The following is a 14,707-nucleotide window of genomic DNA, read 5'->3' as shown; positions in this document are numbered from 1 at the left end:
TGGCCACGTTTAATGGGGAGAAGGCACCTGGCAGAGCAGGCAGGCATGTCAGGAAAGAACTGAGGCCCCATCTGCACTCAGACTGGAGGTTTTATGGCTGTGGCTCCGGGCAACGCTGCTTCCCCTCACACCCCTCCAGGCTATTATTGAGTGGAGTTCCTGAAATTCCTCCCAGAACTTTATCCCGGAAACACCAGAGCTTCCTTGGGCTTCCAGACCTTGACTGTGTAGCCTGTGGGTTGTGGGCCATGGGTTTCCAGGCTAGAGTAGTGTTGCCGCATGATCCGTACGTTTTCCTGGGCTTCCAGACTTCCCTGCGTAACCTGTGAGCATGCACTGCAGAACCCGCTATTTAACATTCGTCTCCTTGCATGACCATCTGCGACTGTCTCGGAGCCTCTTTTTGGAATCTCCGTTTTTTGAACCACATTTTGACCTGGCAACATGTGGCTGTTTAATGTTGAGAGCACCCCTGTCAGTTCCCCTTTGAAGATCTGGCCGGCTTGCCAGGATGGACAACGTGAGTAGGGCAAAAGCATTCCTTTACTTTTTCCGCTTTCTCCTTAGCCGGCTGCAGCCAGAAAGTCGAGCACAGCCTCTCAGTGCCTGCCGGCTCCCCTGCCCCTGCTGCAGGTGTTCTGCCTGGGGTAGTGATGTCCCACCCCCCCGCCCCAGGGGCAGGGGGTAAACTGCCCCAACCCCAATGTGGGCTGAGAGCTTCAGGGATCTGACGGAAAGCCTCAAAACCAGAGGCCTCAGTTTAGAATTTGAAAGCCAAAGCATTGACAAAGGTTCAAACCATTTGGTCAAAATAAAAGTAATAATCCATTTGACCTGAGCATTTTAACCAAAGCTGTGAACCAGATCTGAGCTAATCACTCAAACACTGAAAATAGGAAGATAATAGTAACTCCTTTAAGACTCGATTCTCCCAAGCAGCCAATGCTAAAATGTACAAAACCTCCAACACTCATAAAATTCCCCTTATTTAAGTCATTCACAACAGAAAAAACTAATTAAAGGGATTGGCATGTCTGGGGCTGGCACTGTGGCATAGGATGCTAAACCTCTACCTGGCATCCCATGTGGGTGTCAGTTTGAGTCTCAGCCAATCCAGCTCCCTGCCATTGCACCTGGGACAGCAGCAGAAGACGGCCCAGGTGCTTGGGCCCCTGCACCCACGTGGGAGACCCAGAAGAAGCTCCTGGCTTCAGCCTGGCCCAGCCCTGGCCACTGCGGCCATTTGGGGAGTGGACCAGTGGAAGAAAAATCTCTCTCTCTCTCCTCTCTCTATATACCTGTCTTTCAAGTAAATAAATAAATCTTTAAAAAAAAAAAGGAGTAGCATGTGACATGAGCATATGAGCCTATTACTTAGGACAGGCAGATATATCACGAAACAGAGGCAACACTGTTACCTGGACTTCTGATACCTGAGCTAACTCTAAAATAATTTTCCTCTGACATCATGCAACTGCATGTCTCACTGCACTCAACTCCCAAAAGCCTTCTACACATACGTAGGCCTTCAGCTTCCCCCGTATCGCAAACACTCTTCCTGATCCTTCCTCCCCAAGAACGCGTTCTCCTGCCTACAGTTTGCGCCACAACTCTCTCCCATCTTTTGGTTCCTCCAGGTTGCTAACACCCTGAAACTAAGAGAACATCTTTTAAAAGAATATATAGAATTTTAATCTATAGTTACTTTAAAGCAACTTTGGAATTTCAGAGAAATTAATTAAGCAGGAAACAAGTGAATGTTGATCTTTGTTTACACAACTATAATTTACCACAGTGTTGTAAACCCTAGAAATTTGGGGAAAAATTTTAAACCTAGAAGACCAAACATTCAAGTATAGAACTAATGACATTTTAAGTGAAAGATTTAATGACATAAATCTAATTCCAAATGTTTTCAGTGAGTCACACTGGATAACAAAAACATTAAATATCCATGGTTACACTAACCCTCAACAGTCCGCAGCACTTTAGGAAGCGCCGTGGGCTTTACACTCTGTATCCTCAGGGGCCTTGGGACCTATAATGAGCTACTGGATAGCTCTGTGCAGTTAACGAGGCCGATGCTGGCCCCAGCTGCGGAAGAGGGGGGTCTTCAACTTCCACAGTGCACCCAGTGAGAAAGGGGGAAACTTTAGGGTCGAGGGGCCGTGCGGCTCTTGCTGGTCCACAGGAAACTTAAGAGGGAGTTGGAAAACATGGCCCCACAGCGGGTCTGGTCAGTGGCTTAACACGGAACAGGCTGTGACAAGTTCTTGCCAGTGCTGTTTTCCAAACGTCAGCAAAGGAAGTAGGGGAAGTGAGGTGCGACAGTCACCGGAGAGCCGCTGCGGGCCTCGGCTGGACACTCCCAGCCTTCTCCCCACTCCCCAGCGTGTGGGACGAAGGAGGGGGTCGTGACCCCGGGCAGATGAGGCAGGACAAAGGGGGCCCAGAGGGTCTGGGTGGAGAGAGGGTGAGAGCGTGGGCCGTGGTCTCGGCAGGATCTTCCTGCTGCACGAGTGCGGCTGAAGGCGGGCAGGGAGGGCCCAGGTGGCCGCTTCCAAGGAGAGCGGGCCAGGCTCCGTCTCCAGGAAATACGGCAAAGAGGCCTGCGCTGTCCCTCACCGCAACAGCCACGGCACGAGAAAGGACAGCAGCAGGCCAGACGTGGGCCGTCCTCACGGCAAGGCTGCTCATCCTCTCTGGCTGACGCTGGCAGAGACGGAACCGAGATGGTGATCCGAGTGTCTCCCCACGCGAGAAAGAATCCAGACGGCAGCCAGCGTGGCTGACGGGACCACTGGGCGCCTCAGGGAACAGCTCACCAGACGCTGCATGCCGAACTCCACTCGGCGTTCCTGAGTCATCGCCACACGCGAATTCACTGCTTCTCCTTTCTCCCACTTTCGGACCTTCTGTGCCAAGGGAATAGAGTCATAGAATGAGATGCGTGGGATTTTTGTTTTCTGCGATTTGTGAAATGGACGACTTACCTTGGCAGTGCTCATCTGCAAAGCCACCTGGATCTCATGCCTGTGAGGACCTGTCCTTGCTGAGATGCTCGGGGGAGTGGATATTGTTTTCTTGAACTATTTACTAAAATTATCATCCACTGTGTCTGTTTTCCCATTTGTTTCCCTAGATTTTCTCATATTATTCTGACTTTTTATTCCTGCTTGCATTTATCCTCTATTTTCTTCTCTAGTATTACGTGTGCACGCAGTGTCCCTGGAGATCTGCTGATTTCATTAGGCTGCGTAGATCCTGCATGACTGTGAAAGTGCAGGAGCCGGCACCCTCCGCAGAGCGATGCAGAACAAGTCTGCTCCAGTCACAGCTCCGGCTGGCCAGGTCTCCCGACGCCCAGCCCAGCCAACGTCCCCCTGTCCAGCCCATCACACTGACTCACATGAATGAAGGCTAAGGCGAGCGGCTTTCTCAGAGTTAGGCCCAGACAGAACCACCCCAGGTGTGACGCTGGGTACACGTGTGACTAGGAGCCAATGACTACCATCATGGTATCCCCACAAAGGCCGTGCCTGGAGCCAGGTTCACCGTGCTCCATGGACAAAACCACCAGGCAAATGCACCACCATTCAGTACCAGATGTAGTTCCCCAAAGCAAGCCACACCCACGGACAGGAATGCATCGGGGAATAGGATGCTCACAGTGGTGGCTTCTATTTGAAAGAGGGAAGTGCTTACAAAATTCTGTGATGTGCTTTTTAATGAGTGGATCTTACTAGGCTTAAGATGTGCATTTAACCTAGCAGATCCTGTTTCCCTTAAAACACATTAACGTGCAGACAGACGCGATGGATTCGCTGATAAGAGGGTGGACTGTCTCTTGCAATCACACAGCAGCCTCTGATTAGAAGGACGCTGAGGTCTCCCAGTCACTGCACCCTGTCCAGCAGAAGACGCGTGTCCGTCAGACAGCTCTCAGCAGGAATTCTCACTGTGGGAAAATGACAGCGCATTGTTTACCCCACGTGGGAAAAATCCAGAGTTTCATTTTCCCAACCCACTGCATTCAACTCGACAATCATGTTTATACATACAAATGGCGTCCACTCCACAGATCCTAACGTAAAGCGGTCATCTTGGAAACGGTAACACTCACGGAATCTGGATTACCCAGAGGTGGCCGCGTGAGCTGACATTACCTGGTGTGTTCAACGTGTCCAGAACTGAATGCGTTCTGTTGCTGCAGGAATGGCCCACGAGACGCACGTTGGTCCCTGTGTGGCAGATATGGCTGGCTGTTCAGCATCGATTTGGATCTTCTTAGACAAGTCAGAATCCTGATTTCATGTTTGGGTAGTCAGAAGGCTGCTAAAGACTATTGCCCATTCTTAAAAAAAAAAAAAAAAAAAAGATTTATTTATTTGAAAGTCAGAGTTACAGAAAGACACACACACACACACACACACACACACACGGGGTGTGGGGGATAAATTCCATCTGCTGGTTCACTCTAGAAATGGCTGCAATGGCCAGAGCTGGTCCTGACCAAAGCCAGGAGATTCATCCAGGTCTCACACATGGGTGGCAGGGACCCAAGTACTCTGGCCATCTTCACTGCTTTTCCCAGGCCATCAGTCAGGAGCTGGATCAGAAGTGGAGCATCTGGGACACAAACTGGTACCCATCTGGGATGCTGGCATCTCCGGTGGGAGCTTAACCCTGCTGTGCCACAATGCTGGCCCCTCCCCAAACACTCTTGAGCTAGTGGTGCCACGTGACTGTCTCTGGATGATGTAATACAAGCCTAAGTATATGGATTACATTTCCATAAAGATCTTCAAATAGGTGTGTTTTTATTCCCTTAGTCCAGTTTTTTCATCTGAATACTGTCATACTAGAGCTCTAAAAGCCACCTTGGATTCTAAGGTGAGAGAGCTGGGTTCTTGATGTCATGGAACCACTTTCCCAGCTACCCAAAAGTAACAGGAAAAAGCCCATTGCCCATTAAATATTGTTGATTTTGCCCGGTATTTTCTTAGCCTCTAATGCTGTTTTCCCCATTCTCTGTCTAGACAGCCCAACCAAGTGGTGGTTACCCCCAAAAGCCCACTTCCCACAGTCTGGGACTAGAAGGGCCCCTCTGTAGGTCCACAGAAGGAAGCATTTGTTGTGCTAGGCCTCACCTTGTCAACTGCCTGCTGTGTGCCCTCAAGGACAAAAGTGATGGCTCGGTCACTGCCCTCATGTTTATAGCACTCACCAGCTAGTTCAGCACACAGCAGGCACTCAGGACATATGACGTGTGTGTGTGTGTGTGTTGTATGTATTAAAGGGCTTAGAGTTATGCAACTGTGTGGGCCTCCATTATAATATACCATACGCTGAAGTTACTGAGCTGAACTAATCCAAGAGATCAAAGCAAAAGAAGAAACATGGTTAAAACAGCTTGAAAATTTAAAATGCTTTTGGTCCCATTTACATAGAAAAAATACATGTGGTTAAGCTAATCATCCAGTGTGTACGGGGTGGTGTGCAGTGTATTTGTAAGACATTTGGAGTGGCCAATACCCATGAAACAAAGCTACCTTCGTTGGGCTGCTTTTCAATTCAATGCCCATTCAACAAAGCCAACTGCAACCTTAAGCCACCTAGTCTTTACTATTCTAAAGACAGACTTCTTGTTTGCTTTTTACAATCCCGATTTTGCACAAGGGCTTTCTAAGACAACTTCTGTTCAAATATCTGGGTGATGACAAACCATATAATGAATGTTAGTTTCCTGGAACTGGAATGCTCACCGCTATATATGCCTATAAAGTACTCTACCCAGAATGGCTTCCAACTGGAGGAGGTTTGTTTAAAAGTCTCGGTTGTATGGCCTTAAGCCCAAAGGTCTTAAGACAAATGTTTAACTCCAAAGGCATAAAATATCTGCATGACTAATAAATGCACTGACATTTTCAACATTAGCATGAGGTTTGACCTTTGTGTCCAGTCTTCTGGGATGCAGTGTTTTCACATGTTGGGTTTCTTTCCCTTCCTGTTTATTGTTCAAAGGCAAACCTTGAAGCATAAACTTCAAGAATGCAGCAGTTCAAAGAACAGAAAAGAACCCCTAAGAGCAGAACACAACAGAGTAAAACTCAATTAAATTTTAACCTTTCAAACTTTAAAGGCTCTGAAGGAGTTTCATTTCCTCCTTAACCAAATTAAATTGGATCCCTAAAGACACAAATAAAGATGCAAGGAAATATATTGGCAAAAACACAATTACATCCCCAGAACCAGGTTAAATGGAAGCACACCTCATTTATTCACTGTAGCATCAACATGTTCATGTTTCACAAAATGGTATTTATTGATTCAACAATAGCAAAAAGATGACATCTTCCATTTTGACAAGGAGAGCATATTATAATTGGAGAAAAGAAATCATAAAAATTGAAATTGTAATTTAAGAAAGCATAATCCTTTTAATGCAAGAGAATCAAAATCACCCACATCAAAGCTCTCATGATTGGCTTAATCCTCACCATTTAAAATATCTCACACATAGAATGAAATTTAGGAAAGACAGACTCAATGAAATCTTGCGTTGGTAAAGAAATGTTTCAAGGAAGTGTTTTCCTGTGATCATAAGCTACTAGTGCTCAAAGTTAGTATTGGATAAAGCCACCTTTTTTTTCAAAAATATTTTATTTATTTGAAAGGTAGAGTTAGAGTTAGAGTTAGAGTTAGAGAATCTTCCATCTGCTGGTTCACTCCCCAAATGGCTGTAACCAAGGGCTGCATCTGAGTCTCCCACGTGGACACAGGGGCCCAGGGACCTGGGCCACCCTCCACTACTTTCCCGGGTCCATTAGCAAGGAGCTGGACTGCAGGTGGTGCAGCCAGGTTCTATTCTAACTGGCTCCCACATGGGATGCTAGCATGACAGGTGGCGGCTTAATCCGTTAGCCACATTGCCAGCCCCATAAAGCCATATTCAAGACGAAGTTAGTGTGGTCTTACACTGAAGCCTTCAGAAACCATTGTTAGAAGAACACTGAGAAATATCTGAACTCTCAGATGCATGACTGGGAACTACCTGCAGTGGCACACGCAAGAATTTCATCTAAAAGGATGTAAAATATCAAGATCAAAATAGCCTCTGAGAGCCATAGTCCAGGACTTTATTTGTGAGGGCAATGATTCTGAGAATGACATAATTTTTAGAAAATTTCAAAAGTATTTGAAAATTAAAGTTCAGTTACCACACACTGTGTTGTTTCCGCTCACATAGTTAGAAGGTAACAGGATAATTCCTTAGGTCATGGTTCCCACACGGAAATAACCCAGACTGCTGGGCCCTAGCGCTATAACTGAGATCCACTGGGCCAGGATCTGTGTGCTTCACATACGCCCCAGGAGACGCCCACACAGCTGAGAAGGGTACTCCACACTTTGAAAAACAAGGACTCCGAACAACAAAAAAACCACAATGAATATTTATCCAAATTGAGAAGAAAATACACCCACTATCTACGTCTTTCTCTATTCCCATAAAATTGCAGTCTGTGAAATTCTGGTAAAACTGTGAGAAATGACAGAGTAACCAGTTCAATTTATTTAATTTTCTGAAAGGTTAGGCTTAAAAACTTCTAAATTTCTATTACAATAAGTTTCTTTTGCATAAAAAAATTGACAACTTGCTCATGACACACACATCATTTCATCCAGTTCTAGGAAAATTTCACACCTGAATCACCGAATTTGTATTTAAAAACATGTAAGCACACCTAGCAAAAAGATGGCGAAGTGGGAAACAGTCCTTGATGTCGGTCCGTACACCAGCCAGTGAGGAGCTTTCTAACCTTGCTGGGGTCCTCCGTGTCCTTGGGCAGATGGAGAGGGCTGGAGCAGGCCACCCGGGCCCACTCCTCCACCAGTGCCTCTGCCTGCTCCCTGTGAGTCCAGCCCTGCCTTTGTCACCTGGCCAGGCAAAGAGAGTGAATGTGCCGGAGCAGCTCCCCAGAGGCCTGCAGGAAGGGTGGCCTCTCGTTGGCTGGGCAGTGATGGACAAAATGCCTTGAGACAGAAGATGAGGGAGAGGAAGTCAGTTGGCTGCCTGGGCTGTGCCGTGCAGTTCCGCCGCTGCTTCCTGAGTGTTGACCACTGGGAAGGACCAGGTTCTACTCCTTAGGGCTTAGATGGGCAGGGGGTGCAGGTCACGACCATCGCGGGGTTGTGGGGTGGGCTGCTGTTCAGTAGCAAAACGAAGAAATACCTGAGAGAAACGATGAGAACAGTGGTTGACACGAAACACCCAACTATTAGAGGAGACAACGCCCTCTAGAACACTGCCCAGTCGTCCCGGAAGCCACAGACCACTCATTCACGGCCCCTCCTGAATGAACACCACAGGTGCACCCTCGGGTGCCGTGATCCAATGTGCCTGGACTGTTCACAGGTCACCGGGAATCCCAGTGCACAGAGCTTGGTTCTAGAAAGAATGACAGTACTTCACGCTTCTGGTGCTCTTAGTAAACCATGCACTTTGTGTTCCCCCAAAGTTAGTCCATCACAGCGGAGCCCCCTTGGCCTTCCAAGGGCTACAGTGGGGAGGGGAGGGGAGGGTAACGGGACATTCTGTAATTTGCGGAGGCCCAGTGTAATGATAAGCACATTGGAGCCCTCTGGAGTTTTTGCCTTGAGTGGGGGCAGATAGTAAACCAATCTCCTCCTGTTTCCCACCCGACTAGGATTTTGTAAAAATCAGCAAGATTAGTTCAAAGAAACTGCACTGAAGAAGGAATCTGGTTAATTTTAACATCAGCCGGATCAGGCTCAAGGAGCCATCGAAACACGGATCCTCTGTGGTACCGTACCTGCTCCAAAGAGGTTTGGCTGACGGAGTAATGCTCAATATTCAAGGTCGCCTTGTTGTTCTCTAGAACTTTGAACAAGTCAGCTAAGCACCCCCACCTTCTGGGCACTTGATATTCCAATAAATTAAGGCGCTGGCCCTAAAGAAAAAACAAAAAGTATCACACCACATTTAAGTGCCAAATACGTTGGTTACATGTCTTCAAATCACACACATAAACACCAGTGGGGTGTGCAGGTGAATTTCCTGAGTCTGTACTGATTGATTACTGATTACTGATTACTGACGACCGTTCACCAAGAGGCACCACTGGCGAGTGGCGTTAGCATGGGTCGAGTTGCTGTTCTGCCCCGATTCTCCCCTACCTTGTTACAAGGGGATGACCTTGGGTCAGGGGATGCCTGTAGATACTCAAGAAGTGGAAAGTTAAGGGGCCTGACAGGGGTGCCCGGGGAGGCGGGAGGTGCCTGGAATGCACACGGGGGTGGGATTGGCACTCCGCTGCTTCCACATCAGCTGATCCTCCCCGCATGGCATCGGGGGAGAAGGTGACACCTCTTCTGGGGGATCCTGTAGAGCAGCGGGCGTGAACTACGGGGTCTTCCGTGGTAGAATGTCACTCACCAGATGGTGAATGGCTGCTCTATGGACTACAGCCTGCCAGATGTGATAAGTCACAATCACACAGTTCTCCAAAAGGACTGTAGGCAGGGCTTCTCAAACGTTAACATGGGAATCACCTGTCCACCTTGCTAAACTGCAGCTCAGATCTGGAAGGCTGGGACCCGAGGTTCCGCCTGGCTAACAGGTGCAGGAGATGAAGATGATGCAGGTCAGGGGCCACAGTGACCGGGTCAGGGGCCACAGTGACCGGGTCAAGTGCACAGAAGACAGCAACCTCCAGGGAGGACACTTCTCATGGGATAATCCTGGGGCTGCCCAGCCTTCCACCCTCACGGCAGGAACGTGGGAGAAGTCAGCTTTTGCGACCTCGCGTCCTGAATAGTGAGGGGTCAGGAAGGCGAGGCATCCCAGCAGGCTTCCACCCCTCAGAGTTCCACACAGTGCCAGCTGCCCTCGCTGTCCCAGGTAAAGGGGAACAGTCCACTTTTTTTCAGTGAGGCCGAGACGACAGGTAGAACCGTGGGACAGCACACAGACTGCTATGCTTACAAGACGTTCTTAGCTGAAAACAAAGTAACGCAGAATATTGGCACTACCTTAAACTGGGTTCCTGGAAAATGGAGATTCAGGCAGTCGGAAACAGGGCTAGGCTCACGTGCTTCCTTACAGAGCCAAACTTTGACTGCATAACCATCTCCAAACCTGAGAGTTAAATGAAATAGACATAATTGTTGTTACTTGTGTGTGTTTTATCTTGGCTTAACCTGGGTACATGACAAGTCCATTTCTATAGAGGCACAAAAAGGAAGCAACTATTCCAAATTCTTGGGAGCTTTTGGTTCTCAGAAATATCATAAGCAGAAATTAATTGCAAGTCAATTACAGCATTTGCTGTCATCCATTTCGACTGACGAAGATACTGATTTAATCTAAACAAGCAGCAGTCAGCAAGTCCTGGCATTGACCCCAACTCAGTAACAGGGAGAAGGTGAAAATGCAAACCTGGAAGCAAAGTGCTGAGCTAGTGAGAGGCTGGGCTGCAGCCCAACCCCAGGAAGCAGGAGGGCTGGCCCCACGGCTTCAAGGTCCGTAATGATTAGAAGGTGGCCAGGAAGAGATGAGTGGGAATGCATAAGGAATTTAGCCAGGCAATCTTTTGTCTGCTGCACAAAATGATTCCCGCAGTTGTACTTCAGCCCAGCCTGGGTGGACAGTCCCACAGCTGCAAGGGAAGCCTCCGTCCACAGGGTGCTGTTGCTATCACACAGGGTGTGCAAGGGCTGCCCACTGCTGCTGTGTACAGCTGTAGCTGATGTCCGATGGGTGGCCAAGCAACTACCCCTGAGCTTACACCCTTACCCCAGCACAACCTCAAACAGCAGTTCCCCAGAATGTGCTGAGTTTTGTGATTCTGCTGTCGAATCCCGTATGGCTAGCATGGTTTGGGGCACATAACAGTGCCTCAGTAAAGACCTATGTGATTAAACAAACTTTATGAATATACCATGAGCATGGGAATTTTGGTCTGTTTTGTTCATAGATGTATCTATTCCACATATGTAGCCTCGCCCCTAGCGCAACACCTAACACTGAGAAGCATTAGTTTAATGAGTGAAAGAATGAACAAACGCCATGCCCAATGCCTTAGGATCATAACTCATTTTGGAAGCATTGTGGGGGGAAGGTGTTTTACACCTGAGTAAAATCTCCTAAGTGAGATGGACATGAACACATTTATGGTTGGATCATTGTTCAGATCTGTGGAGTAAAGACTCAAGACAAGGTGAGCTTGTGTTGGGGACACAGGCCACCCCGTGAGCCCCCATGGAGCTCTTCACCCTGGGGTCTATTTTCTCCTTTCCTGTCTGCTATTGAAGTCATCAGATGTCTTTCCCCCAGATCTACGCATGGCCCCAATAGCCTCTATCAATTCAAATTGATGGTTCCTAATCTAGCACAGTTGAGATGTCAAGGACATTGATGAAGTGTGTGTGTGTGTGTGTGTGTATGTGTGTGTTGGGAGAGGGAGTGGATGAGGGGGAGAAGGAGAGGGAGAGAGGGAAGGAGGGAGGCAAGGAGGGAGGGAAGGAGGGAGGGAGGGAGAGGGGGAGAGGTGGGGGAGGGTATGCATTTGACTTAGCAGTTAAGATGCTCATGTCCCTTACTGAAGTACTTGGGCTTGGATCCTGGCTCTGGCTTCTAACTCTAACTTCCTGCTACTGGAGAGCCTGGCACATAGAGCCGGGGCCCTGCCGCCCTCGTAGGAGGACTGGGCTGTGCTGCTGGCTCCCCTCTGCCTCTCAAGCTGACACAGGTGCACCTCCCTGACAGTTCTCCGAGGGCCAAGGGATGGGGTTCAGAGCAGAAGGCGCACGTGCCGCGGCCGCTGCTCCGCTCCTCGGAGCACTTGTCAGACTCCCTCTGTGTCTTTATGGATCCCGCACAGCGGGTGTAAGTCAGAGTTTCACACGAGGACACGTGAGGGGCTTCCCCTGGGGAAACCACTGCTTCCGGACACAGCATTGCGTCCTGGCGTGGGGGGCTTGGGGACAAGGTGATTCTGATCTTGGGGCTATTGACCTTGCTGGTGACAAGGACACAGTGCAGTGTCTGCACCGTCCATGGTGGATCTGCACAGCCTGGCCTCAGCCCAGCTCCCCCACACACGAGATGCGTGACCCTGGAAAGTCGGGCCGTTTCATGGCCGGGCTGCCTCCTCTGAACATGAGGCTACTGAAGGAGCCGCTCACGAGGCTGTTGGTGAGTGAGCGAACGAATCCTCATAAATCACTCGAAACAGACAGCATCTGACAGGTGAACTCATCAACAGATACATGGCCGGTGAACGCTCGGCTCCGGCAGGATGCGAGCAAAGTGCAAGACGACTCTCCCGGCTGTGCAGAGATTGGGATGAACACAGATGAAACCCGGGGACAGGCCCAGCAGGCGCGACACTGACATGGGGAAGGAGTGAGGGCGGCGAGCGTGGAGATGACCACACAGCCCCTCGTGTCAACAGAAGCCACGGTCCTGTCAGTGCGCTCTGCTAGTGAATCCTGCAAGGCCGCGCTGAATTTCTGTAACTGTCAATACATTCGCCGTGAGCGTACGTACACTTAAATACCTATACTTTCAAAATTCAGTTCCATTTGACTAAGGAAAACATTTCCAGTTTTCTATAAAAAGTCTGAAGTGCACAAAAGGAAAATTATACAGTTCTTTTTCAAAAAAATGCCACTTGTGACTCATGAGAAAATATTCCTGAAATGTACATTGGCAAGCTTCTCAGGATCCCTTTGTAGTGGTCAACAGAACTTCTGGATACACAATTATAAAATCAGTGCACCTTCAAGAATTAAGGGAATTTCGTAATTGTTAAATCCTTTTATGCTACGACTGTCTAACTCACATTAGCTTCACTTCCTCATTCCTGCTTCTAACCCATACTCTGGCATCAATGACCTCGATTGCCTGTGGCATTTATTTGGTTCCTGTACTTCCCACAGAACAAAAGGCTTCGAAAGAGCCAAACATAATTTGCTTACATATTCATTCATTGATCGGACATTTCTAGTTAATCCATTCTGTCCACACGATTTGCATGCCTGTGACTACATAAAGCCAAGGAAACAGCATTATCAGCAAGGGAAGGTGCTCATGGGAAACCTCTGACACTCTCTCTCTCTCACACACACACACACACACACTCACACACTCTCTCACACACTCACACACACTCTTACATACACTCACACACACACTCATGCACTCTCACACACTCACACACACTCATACACACACTCACGCACACTCACACACACACAGCACACTCACTCTCTCACACACTCTCTCACACTCTCATACACACACACTCACACACTCCCTCACACATACTCTCACAACACTCTCACACGCACTCACACACGCACTCACACACACTCACACTCCCTCACACACACTCTCACACACACACTCTCACACACACACACTCTCTCATACACACACACAGTCTCTCTCTCTCTCTCTCACACACACACACACTTGTGTTTTAAAAGCCACTCACTCGTAGAGCACAGCAAGATAGCTGGTAACGTAGCCGGGGGACCACTTCTGGAAAATCGATGTCCAGTGCCACCAACAGTCTCCACGGCTCTATGTCCCCCGGCTGAGCCTCACTCACTCAAGTGCTTCCCCTGAAATAGAAGTCAGAGAGTACGAACAAATATGTGCATTTTGCCCTCAGCCATTAAAAATGTCTCTACACACAATTTTAATGCTGGGAAGTGCCTATCGTATTCAAGTATAAAATGAAAAATTATACACTCAGCACCACATCAGCTCTGGAAACTACGCATCTAAAAAGTCGCACTCACACGACATATTAGAATATCATGTGGACAAGAGGCTAACAGTGTGACTGATGATGTTTTCTTTACTCTCTTCTGAATTCTGAGCACACAGCAGTTCAGCACCTAAAGAGAAACAAGACGCAGAGCTTCTGAGAGAGTGACAGGAGTATGCTAATGCCCTACGCCACAAACGCATTTCAGTTTCTGATTTTAAAGTCGTTTATCCAGAAACCATTTGCCACATTTCCTCTAAGTATTAGAAACATAAAACTCCTCTTGGTACAAAAGCTGATCTTGGACTTGAGAAATAGCATTTGTAAAACGTGTGTAGTTTTGGGAAACGTCGCGAGTGCATAGACTCCTTTGTATCATCCGTCCCCTAAGGAATGAATACACACACACACACACACACACACTCCCTCACACACACGCTCTCTCTCTCACACACACACATACACTCTCACACACACTCTCTCTCTCACACACACACTCCCTCACACACACTCTCACACACACACACTCTCACACACACATGCCCTCACACACACTCACACATACACGCCCTCAACTCTCTCACACACACACACACTCTCACACACACACACTCTCTCACACACACACACTCTCTCACACACTCTCACACACACTCTCTCAGACACACACACTCTCACACACACATGCCCTCACACACACTCTCTCACACACACACTCACACACACACTCACACACACACACCCTCACACACTCTTACACACACACCCTCACACACACATTCCCTCACACACACACTCTCTCACACACACACATGCCCTCACACTCTCTCTCTCTCACACACACACGCCCTCACACACACACACACTCACACACACACTCTCTCACACACACACATGCCCTCCCCCCC

At 48.4% G+C, this 14,707-nt stretch overlaps 1 protein-coding gene across 1 annotated transcript in view; it reads right to left on the bottom strand.

Moving 5' to 3' along the window:
- Positions 1 to 6,311: 6,311 nt before the first annotated feature.
- The window catches only part of LOC103345127 (ATP-binding cassette sub-family A member 13), a 302,255-nt gene continuing 293,859 nt past the window's right edge, over positions 6,312 to 14,707 (bottom strand). Inside the window, exons 44-46 of the mRNA XM_089315631.1 lie at positions 10,054 to 10,159; positions 8,835 to 8,972; positions 6,312 to 8,233 (exon numbers count right to left, since the gene is read on the bottom strand). Of these exons, the coding sequence (XP_089171757.1) occupies positions 8,153 to 8,233; positions 8,835 to 8,972; positions 10,054 to 10,159 (325 nt within the window). The 3' untranslated portion in view covers positions 6,312 to 8,152. The remainder of the gene's footprint in view (positions 8,234 to 8,834; positions 8,973 to 10,053; positions 10,160 to 14,707) is intronic.

This window comes from Oryctolagus cuniculus, chromosome 16 (assembly GCF_051225735.1).
Source record: "Oryctolagus cuniculus isolate XC-2025 breed Fujian yellow rabbit chromosome 16, ASM5122573v1, whole genome shotgun sequence".
In the NCBI taxonomy this organism is placed as follows: Eukaryota; Metazoa; Chordata; class Mammalia; order Lagomorpha; family Leporidae; genus Oryctolagus; species Oryctolagus cuniculus.
This window is presented reverse-complemented; position numbering and strand designations above follow the sequence as displayed.